Source organism: Lissotriton vulgaris, chromosome 5 (genome assembly GCF_964263255.1).
Source record: "Lissotriton vulgaris chromosome 5, aLisVul1.2, whole genome shotgun sequence".
NCBI lineage: Eukaryota > Metazoa > Chordata > Amphibia > Caudata > Salamandridae > Lissotriton > Lissotriton vulgaris.
In genome coordinates this window covers 43,402,673-43,423,646 of record NC_141693.1, presented here as the reverse complement: position 1 = coordinate 43,423,646, position 20,974 = coordinate 43,402,673, and the positions used below count along the sequence as shown (strand labels likewise).

General features: G+C 51.5%; 2 protein-coding genes across 2 annotated transcripts in view; one reads left to right on the top strand and one right to left on the bottom strand.

The window, feature by feature from the left end:
- Nucleotides 1-20,974, top strand: part of LOC147710084 (E3 ubiquitin-protein ligase TRIM39-like) — a 249,858-nt gene that overhangs the window by 10,900 nt on the left and 217,984 nt on the right. The window lies entirely within an intron of this gene.
- Nucleotides 1,543-2,814, bottom strand: LOC147710088 (uncharacterized). The gene has a single exon (XM_086920789.1). It carries the CDS (start codon nt 2,812-2,814, stop codon nt 1,543-1,545), a length of 1,272 nt encoding a protein of 423 aa, XP_086776915.1.

Below are 20,974 nucleotides of genomic sequence, written 5' to 3'. Positions count from 1 at the left end.
AGAGAAATAAGCACAGGGCTTGTATTGTCCTGCTTGATCTTGTGTGAGAACAGATAATGCAGTACCATCACGTTCAGTGACAAAAAGTGTAAAAGGCTTACTGTAGTTTGGTGTTGCTAGAACAGGCGCATTACATAAAGCTTTCTTTAACTCATTGAAAACAAGTGTATGTTCTTGGGTCCAAGGGAGGACAGTCAATGTGGCTGCCTCCTGTGTCGTTAACTGTATCAGTGGCTTGGCTAGATATGCGTACTGAGGAATCCATTGTCTGCAGTAAGAAGTGAGGCCGATAAAAGCTCGTACCTCCTTCTGTGTCTTGGGCTGTGGAAGATGTGCTATTAACTGGATACGGTCTGGTGTCAACTGCCTACCCCTCTTGGACAGTAAGTGTCCAAGGTAGACCACTTGCTGGACACAGAATTGCAGTTTCGAAGGGGACACCTTGTGCCCCATCACGGCCAGGAAATACAAGACTGTAAGTGACGCACGTTCGCAGTCACGTTCAGAACGGGCTGTGATCAATAGATCATCGACATACTGGAGCAGGGCAGTGTCAGTTGGCATATGAATATTGTCTAGTTGTCTTTTAAGTGCTTGACTGTAAATGCTAGGACTTTCTGTGAAACCTTGAGGAGCTCGTGTGAATTTATAGCTTCTTCCATTTAAACAGAATCCGAAAAGGAATTGGCTGTCTGGATGAATGGGGACACTAAAGAATGCGTTCTTGAGATCAATAACAGTAAAGAACGTAGCTTCGGAATCAATGGCAGTCAATAGGGAAGAAATATCTGGAACCACTGGGTACTGGGGTATGATACATTTATTAAGTTCTCGAAGGTCAATCACTAATCGATAAACTGGAGGTGCATTGGGATCAGTACGTTTAAGAATCGGAATGATAGGAGAATTACATACATTGGAGTCAGTTTCTACAACTACTCCTTGAGCAATGAGCTCGTCAATAATTTTTGATAAGGCTGCTACAGCCTCAGGTGGCAATTTGTACTGTCGGATTCGTGGTAATACAACACCTTGCTTCAGAGTGACACGATATGGTGTAATGTGCATACAACCTACATCAGTTGGACCTTGCGCCCATAAATGCTGAGGTACATTCAATAATCTTGGATCAAAATCACGTAACACATAATGACCTTTAAAATCACGTAAAAACAATCTCACTCCTTCTGGGGAGCAACAAATGACTGCTCCTAATTCCTTCAGTGTCTTAATACCTAGTAAATTTTCTGGACATGATTTCGTAAGTAACAAGTCTGTAGTTCGGGACAATGGACCAACTTCTAGGGAAACTGGTTTCGATATTTCATTAACAATAGGCTTTCCTGAAAATCCAAGGGAAACATTTCTAGAGCCTGAGAGTGGAGCCCCTGGAACCTCGTCATGACTGATGGCAGTCCTACTTGCCCCTGTATCAATCAGAAACTTTCTGTCTTTCCCTAATACTTGACTGTGTACATAGGGACCCTCTTGATCTACAGGAATCTCGATGAGAGGCAAGCCAACCTCCCTCTCTAGGCTGTTTCATGAATACTGCTGATATTCTGGATATTCTGACTGTGCGTACTGGTACATCTGCTGTGTAACATGTTGTGTGGCAGCTATAGGCTGCGGTACTGTAACTGCCTGTTGTGCATTCTGCGGTGGCTGCGTATTCTGTGAAACTTGTTCTTGTCTAGGAGGACGTGGTCTCTCTTTCGTTTTACCAGTAGCTATGTTGTGTTTCAGAACTGCACATTCGTTTATATAATGACCTGGCTGTTTACAGTAATTGCATGTCCCTTTAACGGGAGCTGTAAAATGACTAGTTTGATTCGGACCCCTCTTCTGACTGTCTTGTGGAACAGACTGTGCAACCAGTACTTTCATTTTCGTGTCTTTCATACGTCTCCTTTCATGTTCCTGCTCCTCCCTGATTCTGTTCTGGTGATATTGTAGCATCTGGAGCATTTGTGACGGAGTATTTGCTTGCCAGGTACTTTCGACTTTCAGTACTCGATTTTTAACTTGTGCTAAAGAATTCTCAACTAGTTTGGTAACAAAAAGATGTGGATACGATTCACTACTTGTTTTCAGGCCGCTATTAATAATGAAACATTTCTCAAATCTAGAATAAAAATCACTAGTGTCTTCGTCTTGTTTCTGTTTACAGGCTGAGATGGCATCCCAGTCTTCCTTTTTCGTGGCTAGTAATCTTGGCAAGACTTGTATTAACAACTCGGGCAATGCTTTAGCTTTTTCCCCAAGACCGGTACCTGGAACTCGTGTATTATCTTCAGTCTCTAATGCGGTCCAATCTATCTTTTTCTCTCCCACCTCCCATTCTTTTTCTTTGAGTTTTTCATATATGCCCGCAGGCAACAGGACCTTTAACATTTTAATGATATCAGGATACGTGTATTCTCCCATACGGAGCATGTCCTTTAATTCACGATGGAACCCTGCTGGATCTTTATCGTGACAGGGTATTAACTTCTTCATTTCTAAGAGTTCTATTTTCATGATAGGGGTGTAAACAAATACTCGTTCTAGATCACCCCCCTCTCCCTTAACTGGATGTACTTCTCGCAACGGATTCTGTCTGTCTATGTAGAATGATTTTCTTACTGGGGGTGGAACAGGAACAAAATGTGGTTTCAGGAACGTTCTGTATTTGTGGCGCTGTTCTAAAATGACATTAATTAAATCGGTACCTAGACCTTTCCATCTGTTTAGGAGTAACTCGTTCAGTACATCATACAAAGGACCTGGATCAGAATGCTGATCCTCATACAGTGTAATGAGGTGCTGGATCATATACATACCCACCAGACGCTGCTCGGCTGGGGGCAGCTTCAGAAACGTTTGGGCCACTATTTCATCTGAAAACGTGGTAGAATCACTAGTCCATCGAACGGCTGATCGGGCTAGTTCTTGTTCATGCATGGTACTAAGCTCACTATAACCTATTCGTAGTTTCAGAATTTTATCGGGGGCCTGGAATACTTGTTCTAGAGAACACTGTTCTGGTACGGGAGGAGGAAAAACTTTCTTGTAATCTAGACGTGAATGTCTGTCGGAAAATCTAGTTCTACCTACATACGCTATTCTGGCGGTATTCTCGCTATCTACCTCTTCACTTGAAGAGTCATTCTCTTTCTCGGTTGCTCTTTTTGCTTCCTCCTTCTCGTGTATACTTATAATTTCCTTACGAATTTTCCTGTACATACTTTCTATACTACCTTGTGTCTTATGTTTTCCCTCTGCTATATTGTCACTCCACCTGGTCAGGGCTTTCATCTCGTCTTTGTCTTTATCAGGATAATCTTGTTCTCTTATTAAACAGTTAATCATAAATTGCAAAGTCATACTTTGAATCTCGACTTTTCTGTGTGCCATAGCTTCGTGAATACTTTCTGAATTCTCCCCTGTACGGATAAAATGATATATTCTGTCTAGATGTTCTTTCATGTCAGGCAGGGTGGCCAAAAAGTTGGCAACTCGTCTTAAACGTACTGAATATAATTTCATGTGATCTTCGCCTGGTACTGAATCATATATGCAGTCAGTAAGGTGTCGCTTGAGGTCCGCGTATGTAGTCACTTTTGGCGTGCGCTGTAACGCTGGGTCTCTCAGCGTCAGTCGTTTAACTTGAGGCGGGGTGGTAGGGGCACCTCCCCCCGCTCCTCCTGAACTGGAATCGTCAGTTAATACTGAACGTGCTGGTAAAGTGACTGGTAAAACGGGCACACGTAATGTGGGCTGGTCCGGGGGTACTGGCACATTAACGGAGTCCCCGGGACCAGTGGCTGAAGGAACAGGAATTACATTATTAACAGGGTGCTGAGGGTGAGCAGGCGGAATAGGATTTGCATATTCTGGGACAGTATCGTCCAAATAGGACGAAAGGAAAATTTCAGCTGCACTCGGTTTATGACGTAGCTTAGTCGGGACCAATGGTGGCGGTAAATTACAGGGTACTTCCGGGGTTGCCTTCGGCAAGCCCTCGGCAAGAAGAGGATACATACCTTTAATAAGGGCATTTCTCTGTCTGTCTGACTGTTCTGCTCTAACTCGTTCACCTACTTCTAGAAGTTCCCTTTCTTGGGATTTTTCTGAGGATTCCCTACTTAATTCTGCTTTTCTGAAATCTTTTTCGGATCTTTTATGGGATTCTTTACGCCATAATTCTATGGCATCTTTCTGGGATTGTCTGGCTTTCTTTTTCCATAATGCCTCTTCTACTCGCATGATGCACTCGGCATCCCATGTACCTGATACAGGCCATCTATATTTCTCTAAGATTCTTTGTATAATCCACCCATAAGTCTAGATATAATATGGCATCTAAGCCATGCTTGTGATACATAAAATGTCCAGGACTGTCCCTAGGAGGGACAGGAACTGCTTCTTCGAGTACCCCTTTTCTGGTTTTTAACTGACGTAACTTTGAAAACAGAGGCATATTTAAGTCGTACTTGGACTAAAACACAATTCACAATAATCACAGTAATGAAATGGCAAACAAATCACTCATACCACGACATAGAAATACATTAATAACAGTTCGAACTGATGCACTGAAAACATAACGCTTGAATTTCTCGAGAACGGACTTACTAGAATTACTGGATGCACTGCTAAAACAGTACAGAACATACCGGTCTCATAAAGAGACACGTCATACCGTATCCACCTAGATGGACACGTCGGACTGGATCTGCGTACCCAAACCCATCGGACCGGAGACAAACTAATGACCCCGTCTAGATACTCCCCCAGCAACGGTACTCACCGGGAAGCAGAACTGAAGGCCTCGGACTGGACTGGACTGCTACGACGTCTGGTTACTACGCATGCGCTTCGAACTTCGGGCTTCGGAAACAGGTGGGCCTCCGGATACCTCAGACCTTGCTCTCTCGGCTTGGGCTCTGGTCGGGACGAACCGCATTCCTCACCGCCTCGTCTGGATGCCGGACCGCAGTCTCCGTCTCCTCCGTGGGCCTGAGGGAGACTTGATGAAGCAGAAATATCTGCACGTGCACGGTAGAGTTCCGTCACGGCTGTAGAAGTTTCAGGGGGCCTGCGTTACATCTCCGGCGCGTGGGGAAGGGGCTTGTCCCTATTCGGGCGCCATTATGTGGTAAATAAATAATTAATTACCGGTACTATTTTTCTATGCATTAAATAAAACAGATAGCTCAATAAATAAGAGGCAGGATCCGGGGTATCTGAGTTGAACAGGCTTTAATCAGGCACAAGGGAAGGGACAGGATCGGGACAGCCTGAAATAGAATGGCATGGAATGGCAGCTGCAACGTCTCATTAACAGTACATAGTATATATAGGAAAACATTACAATTGCATTGAATACAGTAGGCGTAACAAGTGACAAACGTAAGATAGGAACACATGGGCGTAAAAAGAAGGCGTGCACAGGGCGTGCACGAAGACATGTGATGAGAACGTCACAGAAGTGTCATAAATGGGTGGATACATGGAGGGGGCTACCTGGGCAGCTGGAACCTTTAACCTAGTGGTGCGCGCAAACGGGCCATGACGTGTAACTGGGGAGAGCTGGGGGCTCTGACTTCTAGCACTAGAAGAGGAGACTAAAGTCTGGGATGTCAGGACGACATGTACCTATAGCATATCTGGTATCTTGTGTTTGGAGTACATGTTGATAGAATCTAAAAGTCATCAGAGCAAAGGCTACTTGACACTAAGGCTGATGCATGCATATATTCTTCATGTATTGCGTGTGCTATGAACCTTCTATGGATATTAATACAGTAATTCTCTTGCATGGAGACAGGAAGACTAGACTATAGCTGAAGATGTTTATGCGGTTCGTTAGCTTAGGAATGTGAAGACGGAGAGCTGAACTGATAACTAGAGGCATAACATATTCTTGGCAGGCAGGCAGACAGAGCCAGGCCGGGCACCGCGCTGCGCGGCAGGAAGTAAGCGAAGGGTCAGGGATGCGGGAGGGGCTGCATCGCTCCTCAGAGTGGGTTCAGGAGACTGGAGCTTGAATCTGGTGTTCAGGCCCTTTGAGGCCTAGCAACGGGGACAATTCGATGAATTAACGTACACCATGTAAAACGTGGGCAACATAGGCCTAATACTCGTTGCTTTCACGGGGACTGGATAACTAACATACTAACGTTGGACACAACTATAATTGCGTCTTTATTCGGTCATAGGGGGATATATATGCATATTAATCATGCACATATTACATAGGATGGGGAACACGTAGGGACACATGACAAGGCAAAATTCAATTTTCCTCATTGACACAGCAAGGGTTAATCCTGTGGGCGGGCATGTGGCCTCAGACTGGAGCAGACCATGCCCTCCTCGGAGGGGGCGGAGTTCAGGCACTTGGTTCCCAAGCACTGTGAGTTTACAGCTGCTGCCTCCGCCCTCCCCCTCGGCCCGTTGATCCCAAATGACATGACATGACATGTCCGGCGCAGGATGAGAGGAGGAAGGAGCCGAAGCTGGAAAGAGGCAGGTGAGAGTCGGGGTAGGGGCGCCAGCGGGCAGACGGGGAAGGAGGGCGCCCAAGAGCACCTCCTCAAGCTGCCCCGGGGATGGAGGGAGCGGTCACCTGCTCCCAGGAGGAGTCCACCCCGCTCCCTCCTCAGGTTTCTCTGCTCCGTGTTCAGGCTGAACAGCAGCCGTGGCAGATCAGATCTCCTGGTGCCCGGCGGCAGAGATCTCCTGTTGGCCCAATCGTGGCCCTGCCTTGGAAGTCATTGCTTGTGAAAGGAATACATGCTTTGAACGCCCCACATTACTACCTTGTCGTTAATACCTGGGTATTAACTCTGTAGTTTTGCTTAGAGCTGCAGCAATAGCATGATGACAACCCTCCTTGGCAAAGCCAATAGGTCTCGCCTCTGGGACCCCAGATGTTGTGCAGCATGCTTAAAGAATAAAAAGAAAAGCCTTTGAGTCTGCAGCTCACTCACCCTCACACACCCTCACCCGCCGTTACAGCCTCACACCCCTCACAACCCTCTCACCCTCACACCCTCACACACCACATCACTCAGGAACACCACCGCATCACTCGGGGACACCACCGCATCACTCGGGGACACCACCGCATCACTCGGGGACACCACCGCATCACTCGGGGACACCACCACATCACTCGGGGACACCACCACATCACTCGGGGACACCACCACATCACTCGGGGACACCACCACATCAGCTAACCATTCACAAACAATGTTTATATACCAATTGCAAATAAAAAAAAAAATTCATGCAAAGCATTGTCATTTACAATGCCAGTAACTCAAACTTTAATGCTGCGAGACCTATTGCATTGTAAATGCTTGTTAAGTGATTAAAAGCAAGCTGTCAGGCTCCATTGGAGCCAGGGGACACACAGGTTCAATGGACCTCAGTTGAGGGGGTTTGAGTATGTTCCCTCATGTGTCCTGGGGCTGACCTATTAGGACTTGGAAGAGCGAACATTAAGTGCACCCCTTTGGCACTTGCCTCGCAGGGCAGCAGGGCAAGCAGCCAAGGCTTACCAGAGAGGTGGAGGAGGGAGAGAGACTCCAAGGCTTACCAGGGAGGCGGAGGAGGGAGAGAGACTCCCAGGCTTACCAGGGAGGTGGAGGAGGGAGAGAGACTCCACCAGGGAGGTGGAGGAGGGAGAGAGACTCCACCAGAGTCTAACCAAACACGGCCCAATAAATCAACTGCTCAGACAGTGCTTTGTATCAGGAAACACACTTTAATCTATATCAACATCATGTGCTACACAAATGCAGGGTTAATAATACAAAAACACTGTAAATTGTTCTGGGAAAATAAGAAAGCCAGTATCGGTGATCGAGTGATCCAGCCCTGTTCCAAGGCTCTGCAGGAAGAGGCCTGTCCGCTCTGTTTCCTTTCGCCAAACTGTGCCCTTCTTTAGTATGAGAAGATGAAAGGCAATTTAACAGTCACCCACGTCGCTCCCGGGTCACTAGGCCCACGCTGGCACGTTTACATCCTGGGGGCTTGTGTGAGTGAGTCACCTCAAGACCCAGATGGGGGCTGCAGCGGACATAAAGCAGGCATGGGCTCGCCACGACCACTTGCAGTCCCACTCTCCCCTTCAAACAAAGCCGACCATGAACCCTTTCAACAGAGAGCTCCATGCATTTCAAGGGGTGCCCCTCACTCGACCTGGAGAGAACCCCTCAGAGCTCATAGGAAGCCCTGGAGCAGTGACTCAGGATCTCAGTCCACATTAGATGCTGGTGTATCTATTCCCTCAGCTCACCTGACCTGGAGACATGCCCTTCAGATCTCATAGGAAGCCCTGGAGCAGTGACTCAGGAGCTCAGTCCACATTAGATGCTGGTTTATATATTCCCTCAGCACACCTGACCTGGAGAGAACCCCTCAGAGCTCATAGGAAGCCCTGGAGCAGTGACTCTGGAGCTCAGTCCACATTAGATGCTGGTTTATCTATTCCCTCAGCACACCTGACCTGGAGAGAACCCCTCAGAGCTCATAGGAAGCCCTGGAGCAGTGACTCAGGAGCTCAGTCCACATTAGATGCTGGTTTGTGTATTCCCTCGGCACACCTGACCTGGAGAGAACCTCTCAGAACTCATAGGAAGCCCCGGAGCAGTGACTCAGGAGCTCAGTCCACATTAGATGCTGGTTTATCTATTCCCTCAGCACACCTGACCTGGAGAGAACCTCTCAGAGCTCCGGAGGAAGCCCTGGAGCAGAGACTCAGGAGCTCAGTCCACATTAGATGCTGGTCTATCTATTCCCTCAGCACACCTGACCTGGAGAGAACCCCTCAGAGCTCAGTAGGAAGCCCTGGAGCAGTCACGCAGGAGCTTAGTCCACATTAGATGCTGGTGTATCTATTCCCTCAGCACAGTGCTGTGCTTCGCTCGAGGTTGTTCTGACACCTTGTGTATCAATCTACAGACACTCAAGCCACACTCTCCTTCCAACTCTCAGCAGGAAGTCTGGATGGTGACAGGAGTATTTTATTCAGAGAATCCCACAATGGAGAAGAAAGGGGAAAGAAGTCTTTCAGCTGTGCATGTGTCAGTCTTTGGTGAGTGACACCCCAGGTGAAGAGAAGGGCAGGTCATGGTCAAAGACTTACCCTTCCCTTCTCAAGAGGCAGCTGTCTCCTACTAACTACATCACCCATGACCAGCTAGAGGAGATACCCGAAGGAATACAAAGGCCACAGCTGCACTTCTAAGGATAGAGGGTCCCAAGTCATCCCACACAGGGACTCCCATAAGATTCATGAACATCTGCAATAAACACTGTACATCTGGCAGGCTAACCCCGACCTCTATCATACTTACAGTGGAGATTCAAGATGGCGCCCCGTCCATACAGCCATCCGTGGCGCGCACACAAGGTCCATTCTACCATGACCACATAGTGTCCAAATCCGCTGGATGCAACAAAGAACTGGTCAGACATGTCACACCGGCAAGACCAGAAGGTCAAGACATCACTGGGGCAAACTGGTAAAAAAGCCTTTTCTATCACCACAAATCCAAACACAGTCAAGAGCTGACGGTCGCCATTATGAAGAACATGCATGTTGCCCCTACCCCTGACCAAAGAAACTAGCTAAGCCACGAACTCTGAGGAGACGCTTTATGATGGCCAGGGCATTTTCAGCAAACAAGCAGACAACAGATTTCAAAGAAGCAAAAACAGTATAGGAGTTTTATGTAAAACAGTAGGAAAGGGTAAAAGGACAACACGGCTGAGAGGTTGAGAAACGTAGACCAGAGAGGACACAAGCTGGAGGGAAGAGTGAAACTGAAGAAGACGAGCAAGAAGTCACCAGATGCATAACGACTCGCTGTCCTAGAGCTGCCTACCACAGAGATGGGTTGCAGAAGGTTATTGATGATCAAGGAATACTCTTCCCATTCAAACCCTTCGACAGCACCTCAAAGGATTTCTCAGCAAAGTGAAATGGTTGTCCAAGAGCACAAGGTATGTGCGTGGGTGTTCATGATTCACAAGTGAATACATTACTGGAGTCTCCCAAAAGATGCAATATCTGGGTGTTCAGGGATCAAAGACACCCTGCGGGTCCCACATAAATGGTTGTCCAATCGCACAAGGAATGGGAGTTGGATTCCAGAGCAATACACGGCATTTAAATCAGCTATTAGGGATCACAGGTTAGTCGCACCTCCTAGAAGAGGGCAAGGGACCTCTGGGGTCATTCAGGGATCACCGTTCACTCTGTGGGTCCCTGAAGGGACCTCTGTGATCATTCAGGGATCACCGTTCACTCTCTGGGTCTCTGCGGGTCCCTGAAGGGACCTCTGTGGTCATTCAGGGATCACCGTTCACTCTGTGGGTCTTCGCGGGTCCCTGAAGGGACCTCTGTGATCACTCAGGGATCACCTTTCACTCTGTGGGTCTCCGCGGGTCCCTGAAGGGACCTCAGTGGTCATTCAGGGATCACAGTTCACTCTCTAGGTCTCCGCGGGTCCCCGGTGAAGGTTGCCCACGCGCATTAGGTGCGTTTGTTAGTTGTAAGTGAGTTTCAAAGTGTGACCCGTGTAAGAAACTGCAGAAGATCGCGCTGGGTGTCTGTCAGAGCCCCGAGGTTTCCACCTCGCACCACATAAGCAGCTGCAGATTATTATTATTATTATTATTATTATTATTATATTTAATTTTATACAGCGCACAGCTACCCGGAGGTTTCCCGGCGCTAAACAAAAGAGAGAACGGGGTAGTTACAAAGAACAAACTTTTACCAACCAAAAGAGTCAATAAGTTAAATAACCAGGTCTTAAGGTCTCTGCGGAACCTTAGATAGCAGGATTCAGTGCGTAAGGAAAGAGGTAGAGTATTCCACAGGGAAGGAGCCAAATAAGCAAATGAGCGGCCGCCCATTCTGGCTCTCCTAATACGAGGCACCTGATATCTATATTGGGTAGACGAACGAAGAGTGCGGGGGGGACAATAGTGGTGAACCAGAGTGCTTAAATAAAGAGAGGCAGTACCTGACTTGATACGGTGCATAATACAGAGGGCTTTAAATTTAGAACGGCTTTCGATTCGAAGCCAGTGGAGACTGCACAAAGAAGCCGAGGTGGAAGAGGTTCTCGGGAGATTGCAGAGTAATCGAACAGTCATGTTTTGGACCGTCTGAAGTTTACGAGTCGCCTCCTTAAATGCACCCAGGAGAAGGACATTCCCATAGTCCAACCGAGATGTAATTAACGCTTGGACTACGGTTCTCTGGGTGTCATGGGGAAGCATCCATATGATCTTTCTCAGCCACTTGAGGATGGTAATACAGGTGGCCGAGACCTTGATCACATGTTGCCTCATCAACAGCTGATCATCAAATATGATGCCTAGGTTGCGACCTGTTTTGGAGGGAACAGGTATGGGACCCATTTGCTGTGGCCAATGGTGGGGCCCCAGAGTGTGGTATTGTGGCCAAATAGGAGAAGCTCTGTCTTATCCCCTTTTAGTTTTAATTTGTTGTTATGCATCCAACTAGCTATATTATTGAGGTAGAGTGTTGGCCTGTGGAAAGTGAGTAGATGATCTGAGTATCATCCGCGTAAGAATAAATAATAAGTCCGGCTTGTTCCGCAATGGTAGCAAGGGGTCTAACATATACGTTGAAAAATAGTGGACTCAGAATAGAGCCCTGCGGAACGCCATGAGTGGAATTATGGATTTTTGAAGCTGAGGAGGGGGAAAAAACTTGAAACGTGCGGTCGGAGAGATGGCTGGCCAGCCAACCGAGAGCTGAGCCACTGATGCCGATGGACTTGATTGCAGTAAGAAGGATGGAGTGGGAAACCGTGTCGAAAGCGGCACTCAAATCCAATAGGATGAGTGCCACAGTTTCCCCTCTGTCTACCTGGCACCGAATGGCCTCAGAGACCCCAAGAAGAGTAGACTCGGTTGAGAAGCCAGCCCTAAAACCAGACTGAGACTGATGGAGAAAGTTGCCTGATTCAATGTGAGTGGTGAGCTGTTTGTTAACATGCTTTCCAGGATTTTGGAACAGACCGGAAGAAGTGAGATGGGACGGAAATTAGCTGGATTGTTGGGATCAACGTTGGCCTTCTTCAGTAGGGGCACAATCATCGCGTGCTTCCACGTACTCGGAACCTTGGCTTCTTTGAGTGAGGCATTGAGGAGTTCCAAAATCAAAGTGAGTGCATGCGAATCAAGAGATAAAAGGATTTGTGGGGGCATGGGGTCCAGGGGGAACCAGATTTAATGCAACCCAAGATATTCTGCAGCGAAATGATAGTGAGGGGGTCCCATGCAGTCAGCTGAAGCAGGGAGCGCGAATCCCTTAGCGTATTTGTTTCTAATTCATGCAAGGGTAAGGACATGACCTGCTCAGCAGGGGAAGTAGTGTGAGTAGGAGCTCCAAAATTAGTATAAATGGTCTCGATTTTGGCAGTGAAGAATTCTGCCAGGGAGTTACATTGCATTTCATTCAAGCAGGGAGCCTTGGGCAGGCAGGACTTGCCTGAAAGTTCCTGCACTACTTTAAATAAGGCTTTATGTCGGTTCTGAGCATTAAGAATGGTTCAATTTACATGTTACGCCCTGGCTGTGTTACAAAGAGAGTGGTATTTAGTAAGAGCATCTTTGTAAGTTCGTTTCGCCCCGGGTCATAATCCACGCGCCATTTCCGTTCCAACTTTTTACATATAGATTTCTCCTTTTTTAATTGCTCAGTGAACCATGGGGCAGGGGAATGACGCGAGTTGTGTTTATATTTGCGTAAGGGAACACATGCATTGAACGCGGAGGTAAGCCAATTTTGTAAAACAGCCTCCTCCTCAACGGTGGCCATGTTAATAGGAGGTCTAGTATCCTTAAGACAGGCATTCGGTTTTTTAAAATCTAGATTCTTCCAATTTCTGCCACCTCTAGGAGGCGTGGAGTTACCCGACGAAATCGGCACACAGTCAATTTTTATAGAAAAACTAAATATGTAATCTGACCAGGGAATGGGCCTAGGGGGTTTACAAGCTAAAGTGTCTAAATTGGAAAAAAATGGGATCTAACAAGTTTCCTGCCTTGTGAGTGGGGCCAGAGTTATGCAGGGAGATATTCAGTGCTGCTAAATCCTGTATAAGGTGTGTACTGGTGGGGCAGGATGCAACGTTAAGATGTAAGTTAAGGTCTCCGAGGACCAAAAAAATTGGTTGAATGCAAGAGTAACGGAACAATATAGTCAGGGAATGAAGAGGCCCAAGTACTGCCCGTGCCAGGTGGATGGTAGACGAGAATGCCCGAAAGAGTGTAGTTGGGGGAGAGCAGAAGTTTAAACAGGCCGGCTTCACAGTTAGGAATAGCTAGGTGTTCCCATTTACAAGAATAGGTTCTTTTAAAAATGACTGCTATACTGCCTCCCTCTTTTCCCACTCTATTTTTGCCTGCATAAGTGTAGTCATCGGGGAGGGCCGAGGCTAAGTCGGGGCCCGAGCTGTCGTTCAGCCAAGTCTCCGTGAGAAACATAGCAGCTGGTTGAGTGGGTGGAAGTGATGAGGTCAAGGATGTCGTTCCTATGCTTCGGTAAGGACCTGCAATTTAGGCTGATAAAAGTGAGGTCAGCGGGGGAATTAAAGGGTTTGTGCCGTGATGGGGTTTGCGGAAAATTAGAGGAGGCTATATCAATTAAGGAGGGAAGGGATAATAAGGATAGATTGCATTCCGGACAACTTAAAGGGGCATGGAGGCAGGACAGAAGGGGGTGGTGCCGTGAACATTGTAAAGGCTTGAGACTCATCAGGGTCTCACTAGAGTACGAAAAAGTAGCTTTTGAAGAGGCAAGGGGGGTGGCCCCTGGTCCCGTCTGGTCGCGGACGGGCGCAGACGGGCAGGACTCTGGCACGACTCCGGCGCGCCACCGTCTCGCCCGCTGCGCGCGTCCGCTGCGCGTCGGCCAGCACATCGGTTATGTAGGGAGGAGGCGGCAGGAAGACTAGACCGCTCCCCCCACTTCCGCCGGAAGTGAGTGCAAAAGAGGAAAGTAAGAACTCCCTCCACCCTGCAGATAATCAGAAGTCCTATGTATGTGGGTGTTTTGGGATACCAAGATATACTGAAAGGGTTTAATGGTTAAAGCAGTGTGTAGCGCCTGGGCTCTCACATTTGTCAGTGTTAGAAGACTTGGGGGCATATTTACAAGGGCATGGCACCACAGGAACATCACTTTTAATGACGTTCCTGTGGCGCAATGCCCTGCTCCATATTTACAAGGTGGCCTTAAGTCACTTAATGTGGCTTAACGTCTCCTTGTAAATATGCCCCTTACTGCAGCAGTTCGCAGCAAAGGGAGGGGCTATGGGTGTTGCTCTGGGTGTTCCACCACAAAACCCATTGTTTTTTGATGCTGCGCCTGATTTACAAGGGAGGCGTAATCATGGGGCAGCACCAAAAATAAGACCAGGGAAAACCTGGTCTTGAACAGGTGCAACGACGAGAAATGCTGTTTCCACGTTTGCTGCATTCTGCAGCACAGACAGAAACAGGAATTCGCCATTAGTGATTGTTCATGTGCAGAAAGGGGTCCCTTCCTGCACATAAACTTTTATATGTGCTGCATTCTTAAGCACACATAGATATTACTAATCGCCATTAGTGATTGTTTATGTGCAAATGAACAATCATTCCCTGCAACGCAGGCACCCTTGTGGCGCTAGGCAGCTACATTTAGTGCCATCACTAGGGAAAATGCAGGAGTGTGCCGCATTCTTGCAAATATGGCGCATCCCTGTGTTTCGAAACTGTTGAGGCGTGGCGTTAGCAATTTTGGCTTAACACCGCTCTCTGAATGTTGCTTGTAAATATGCCCCTTGATGTGGCATGGTAGGGCTATCTTAGGAGCTCATGTAGTTATGGTGCACAGCAGAAGAGGTGCAGTAATGCAGGGTGGCACACACGGTCTCGGGTCATGGTGCACAGCAGAACAGGTGGAGAGGCAGAGGTGCAGTAATGCATGGTGTGGCACACACGGTCTCAGGTCATGGTAGACAGCAGAAGAGGTGCAGAGGCAGAGGTGCAGTAATGCAGGGTGTGGAACACACGGTCTCAGGTCATGGTAGACAGCAGAAGATTTGGAGAGGCAGAGGTGCAGTAATGCAGGGTGTGGAACACACGGTCTCAGGTCATGGTAGACAGCAGAAGAGGTGGGGAGGCAGAGGTGCAGTAATGCAGGGTGTGGAACACACGGTCTCAGGTCATGGTAGACAGCAGAAGATTTGGAGAGGCAGAGGTGCAGTAATGCGGGGTGTCACATGGGCTCTCAATGGCATTGGCGCACATGACTCTGGCAGTGCAGGTCACCTTGTAAGACACACCAGCTTCACACGATCATCAGACACAGAGAAGTGCGGCGAATGCAGGCCAGCTGTGCTAGAGTTACAGCTTCAAGGCACACTTGATCTGGGACCCCTCGCAGGATGAATGCATAAATGCATGTCATGCTGGGCAGTGATTACATGGACTGATCTTGGCTGTTTAGATGTCTCCGACTGCCTTCCTTTAAGTTGCTGAACACTGACCGCAGGCTACGGGTGATCCGGACGAGTCCTCTCCTCGCAGGCCGTCCACCTCCGGGGTCCTTCAGCAGCAGCAGTGTTTCTTCCTCCGTCCTGGGGTCTATCCCCTCCGGGGTCCTTCAGCAGCAGCAGTGTTTCTTCCTCGGTCCCGGGGTCTAGCGCCTCTGGGGTCCCTCAGCAGCAGCAGTGTTTCTTCCTCGGTCCCGGGGTCTAGCGCCTCCGGGGTCCTTCAGCAGCAGCAGTGTTTCTTCCTCGGTCCCGGGGTCTAGCGCCTCTGGGGTCCTTCAGCAGCAGCAGTGTTTCTTCCTCGGTCCTGGAGTCTAGCGCCTCTGGGGTCCTTCAGCAGCAGCAGTGTTTCTTCCTCGGTCCTGGGGTCTAGCGCCTCCTGGGGTCCTTCAGTAGCAGCAGTGTTTCTTCCTCGGTCCTGGGGTCTAGCGCCTCCTGGGGTCCTTCAGTAGCAGCAGTGTTTCTTCCTCGGTCCCGGGGTCTAGCGGCTCCGGGGTCCTTCAGCAGCAGCAGTGTTTCTTCCTCGGTCCTGGGGTCTAGCACCTCTGGGGTCCTTCAGCAGCAGCAGTGTTTCTTCCTCGGTCCTGGGGTCTAGCGCCTCCGGGGTCCTTCAGCAGCAGCAGTGTTTCTTCCTCGGTCCCGGGGTCTAGCGCCTCTGGGGTCCTTCAGCAGCAGCAGTGTTTCTTCCTCGGTCCTAGGGGCTAGCGCCTCCGGGGTCCTTCAGCAGCAGCAGTGTTTCTTCCTCTGTCCTGGGGTGTAGCGCCTCCGGGGTCCTTCAGCAGCAGCAGTGTTTCTTCCTCGGTCCCACGGGGTCTAGCTCCTCTGGGGTCCTTCAGCAGCAGCAGTGTTTCTTCCTCGGTCCTGGAGTCTAGCGCCTCTGGGGTCCTTCAGCAGCAGCAGTGTTTCTTCCTCGGTCCTGGAGTCTAGCGCCTCTGGGGTCCTTCAGCAGCAGCAGTGTTTCTTCCTCGGTCCTGGGGTCTAGCGCCTCCTGGGGTCCTTCAGTAGCAGCAGTGTTTCTTCCTCGGTCCTGGGGTCTAGCGCCTCCTGGGGTCCTTCAGTAGCAGCAGTGTTTCTTCCTCGGTCCCGGGGTCTAGCGGCTCCGGGGTCCTTCAGCAGCAGCAGTGTTTCTTCCTCGGTCCTGGGGTCTAGCGCCTCTGGGGTCCTTCAGCAGCAGCAGTGTTTCTTCCTCGGTCCTGGGGTCTAGCGCCTCCGGGGTCCTTCAGCAGCAGCAGTGTTTCTTCCTCGGTCCCGGGGTCTAGCGCCTCTGGGGTCCTTCAGCAGCAGCAGTGTTTCTTCCTCGGTCCTGGGGTCTAGCGCCTCCGGGGTCCTTCAGCAGCAGCAGTGTTTCTTCCTCTGTCCTGGGGTGTAGCGCCTCCGGGGTCCTTCAGCAGCAGCAGTGTTTCTTCCTCGGTCTCGCGGGGTCTAGCTCCTCTGGGGTCCTTCAGCAGCAGCAGTGTTTCTACCTCAGTCCTGGGGTCTATCCCTTCCGGGGTCCTTCAGCAGCATCATTGTTTCTTCCTCGGTCCTGGGGTCTATCCCCTCCGGTGTCCTTCAGCAGCAGCAGTGTTTCTTCCTCGGTCCTGGGGTCTATCCCCTCCGGGGTCCTTTAGCAGCAGCAGTGTTTCTTCCTCGGTCCTGGGGTCTTGCATCTCCAGGGTCCTTCAGCAGCAGTGTTTCTTCCTCGGTCCTGGGGTCTAGCGCCTCGGGGGTCCCTCAGCAGCAGCAGGGTTTCTTCCTTGGTCCTGGGGTCTAGCGCCTCCGGGGTCCTTCAGCAGCAACAGTGTTTCTTCCTCGGTCCTGGGGTCTATCCCCTCCGGGGTCCTTCAGCAGCAGCAGTGTTTCTTCCTCGGTCCTGGGGTCTAGCGCCTCCGGGGTCCTTCAGCAGCAGTGTTTCTTCCTCGGTCCTGGGGTCTAGCGCCTCTGATGTCCTTCAGCAGCAGCAGCAGAGTTTCTTCCTCGGTCCTGGGGTCTAGCGCCTCCGGCGTCCTTCAGCAGCAGCAGTGTTTCTTCCTCGGTCCTGGGGTCTATCCCCTCCGGGGTCCTTCAGCAGCAGCAGTGTTTCTTCCTCGGTCCTGGGGTCTTGCATCTCCAGGGTCCTTCAGCAGCAGTGTCTCTTCCTCAGTCCTGGGCTCTAGCGCCTCCGGGTCCTTCAGCAGCAGCAGTGTTTCTTCCTCAGTCCCGGGGTCCAGCGCCTCCGGGGCCCTTCAGCAGCAGCAGTGTTTCTTCCTTGGTCCTGGGGTCTAGCGCCTCTGGGGTCCTTCAGCAGCAGCAGTGTTTCTTCCTCGGACCTGGGCTCTAGCGCCTCTGGGGTCCTTCAGCAGCAGCAGTGTTTCTTCCTCGGTCCCGGGGTCTAGTGCCTCCGGCGTCCTTTAGCAGCAGCAGTGTTTCTTCCTCGGTCCCGGGGTCTAGCGCCTCCGGGGTCCTTCAGCAGATGCAGTGTTTCTTCCTCGGTCCTGGGGTCTAGTGCCTCCGGGGTCCCTCAGCAGCAGCAGTGTTTCTTCCTCGGTCCTGGGGTCTAGCGCCTCTGGGTTCCTTCAGCAGCAGCAGTGTTTCTTCCTCGGTCCTGGGGTCTAGCGCCTCTGGGGTCCTTCAGCAGCAGCAGTGTTTCTTCCTCGGTCCTGGGGTCTATCCCCTCCGGGGTCCTTCAGCAGCAGCAGTGTTTCTTCCTCGGTCCTGGGGTCTTGCATCTCCAGGGTCCTTCAGCAGCAGTGTTTCTTCCTCAGTCTTGGGGTCTAGCGCCTCTGGGGTCCCTCAGCAGCAGCAGTGTTTCTTCCTCGGTCCTGGGGTCTAGCGCCTCCGGGGTCCTTCAGCAGCAGCAGTGTTTCTTCCTCGGTCCTGGGGTCTAGCGCCTCTGGGGTCCTTCAGCAGCAGCAGTGTTTCTTCCTCGGACCTGGGGTCTAGCGCCTCTGGGGTCCTTCAGCAGCAGCAGTGTTTCTTCCTCGGTCCCGGGGTCTAGCGCCTCCGGCGTCCTTCAGCAGCAGCAGTGTTTCTTCGTCGGTCCCGGGGTCTAGCGCCTCCGGGGTCCTTCAGCAGATGCAGTGTTTCTTCCTCGGTCCTGGGGTCTAGTGCCTCCGGGGTCCTTCAGCAGCAGCAGTGTTTCTTCCTCGGTCCTGGGGTCTAGCGCCTCTGGGGTCCTGCAGCAGCAGTGTTTCTTCCTCGGTCCTGGGGTCTAGCGCCTCCGGGGTCCTTCAGCAGCAGCAGTGTTTCTTCCTCGGTCCCGGGGTCTAGCGCCTCCGGGGTCCTTCAGCAGCAGCAGTGTTTCTTCCTCGGTCCTGGGGTCTAGCGCCTCCGGGGTCCTTCAGCAGCAGCAGTGTTTCTTCCTCGGTCCTGGGGTCTAGCGCCTCCGGGGTCCTTCAGCAGCAGCAGTGTTACTTCCTAGGTCCCGGGGTCTATCCCCTCCGGGGTCCTTCAGCAGCAGCAGTGTTTCTTCCTCGGTCCTGGGGTCTAGCTCCTCTGGGGTCCTTCAGCAGCAGCAGTGTTTCTACCTCAGTCCTGGGGTCTATCCCCTCCGAGGTCCTTCAGCAGCAGCAGTGTTTCTTCCTCGGTCCTGGGGTCTAGCGCCTCTGGGGTCCCTCAGCAGCAGCAGTGTTTCTTCCTCAGTCTTGGGGTCTAGCGCCTCTGGGGTCCCTCAGCAGCAGCAGTGTTTCTTCCTCAGTCTTGGGGTCTAGCGCCTCTGGGGTCCCTCAGCAGCAGCAGTGTTTCTTCCTCGGTCCTGGGGTCTAGCGCCTCCGGGGTCCTTCAGCAGCAGCAGTGTTTCTTCCTCGGTCCTGGGGTCTAGCGCCTCCGGGGTCCTTCAGCAGCAGTGTTTCTTCCTCAGTCCTGGGGTCTAGTGCCTCCGGGGTCCTTCAGCAGCGTTTCTTCCTCGGTCCCGGGGTCTTGCGCCTCTGGGGTCCTTCAGCAGCAGCAGTGTTTATTCCTCGGTCCTGGGGTCTAGCACATCTGGGGTCCTTCAGCAGCAGCAGTGTTTCTTCCTCCGTCCCGGGGTCTAGCGCCTCCGGCGTCCTACAGCAGCAGCAGTGTTTCTTCCTCGGTCCCGGGGTCTAGCGCCTCCGGGGTCTTTCAGCAGCAGCAGTGTTTCTTCCCCCGTCCTGGGGTCTAGCGCCTCTGAGGTCCTTCAGCAGCAGCAGTGTTTCTTCCTCTTTCCTGGGGTCTAGCGCCTCCGGGGTCCCTCAGCAGCAGCAGTGTTTCTTCCTCGGTCCTGGGGTCTAGCGCCTCCGGGGTCCTTCAGCAGCAGCCGTGTTTCTTCCTCAGTCCCGAGGTCTAGCGCCTCCAGGGTCCTTCAGCAGCAGCAGTGTTTCTTCCTCCGTCCTGGGGTCTATCCCCTCCGGGGTCCTTCAGCAGCAGCAGTGTTTCCTCCTTGGCCCTGGGGTCTAGCGCCTCCGGGGTCCTTCAGCAGCAGCAGTGTTTCTTCCTCGGTCCTGGGGTCTAGCGCCTCCGGGGTCCTTCAGCAGCAGCAGTGTTTCTTCCTCGGTCCTGGGGTCTTGCACCTCTGGGGTCCTTCAGCAGCAGCAGTGTTTCTTCCTTGGTCCCGGGGTCTAGCACCTCTGGGGTCCTTCAGCAGCAGCAGTGTTTCTTCCTCGGTCCTGGGGTCTAGCGCCTCGGGGGTCCTTCAGCAGCAGCAGTGTTTCCTCCTCGGACCTGGGGTCTAGCGCCTCCGGGGTCCTTCAGCAGCAGCAGTGTTTCTTCCTCGGTCCTGGGGTCTAGCGCCTCTGATGTCCTTCAGCAGCAGCAGCAGAGTTTCTTCCTCGGTCCTGGGGTCTAGCGCCTCCGGCGTCCTTCAGCAGCAGCAGTGTTTCTTCCTCGGTCCTGGGGTCTATCCCCTCCGGGGTCCTTCAGCAGCAGCAGTGTTTCTTCCTCGGTCCTGGGGTCTTGCATCTCCAGGGTCCTTCAGCAGCAGTGTCTCTTCCTCAGTCCTGGGCTCTAGCGCCTCCGGGTCCTTCAGCAGCAGCAGTGTTTCTTCCTCAGTCCCGGGGTCCAGCGCCTCCGGGGCCCTTCAGCAGCAGCAGTGTTTCTTCCTTGGTCCTGGGGTCTAGCGCCTCTGGGGTCCTTCAGCAGCAGCAGTGTTTCTTCCTCGGACCTGGGCTCTAGCGCCTCTGGGGTCCTTCAGCAGCAGCAGTGTTTCTTCCTCGGTCCCGGGGTCTAGTGCCTCCGGCGTCCTTTAGCAGCAGCAGTGTTTCTTCCTCGGTCCCGGGGTCTAGCGCCTCCGGGGTCCTTCAGCAGATGCAGTGTTTCTTCCTCGGTCCTGGGGTCTAGTGCCTCCGGGGTCCCTCAGCAGCAGCAGTGTTTCTTCCTCGGTCCTGGGGTCTAGCGCCTCTGGGTTCCTTCAGCAGCAGCAGTGTTTCTTCCTCTGTCCTGGGGTCTAGCGCCTCTGGGGTCCTTCAGCAGCAGCAGTGTTT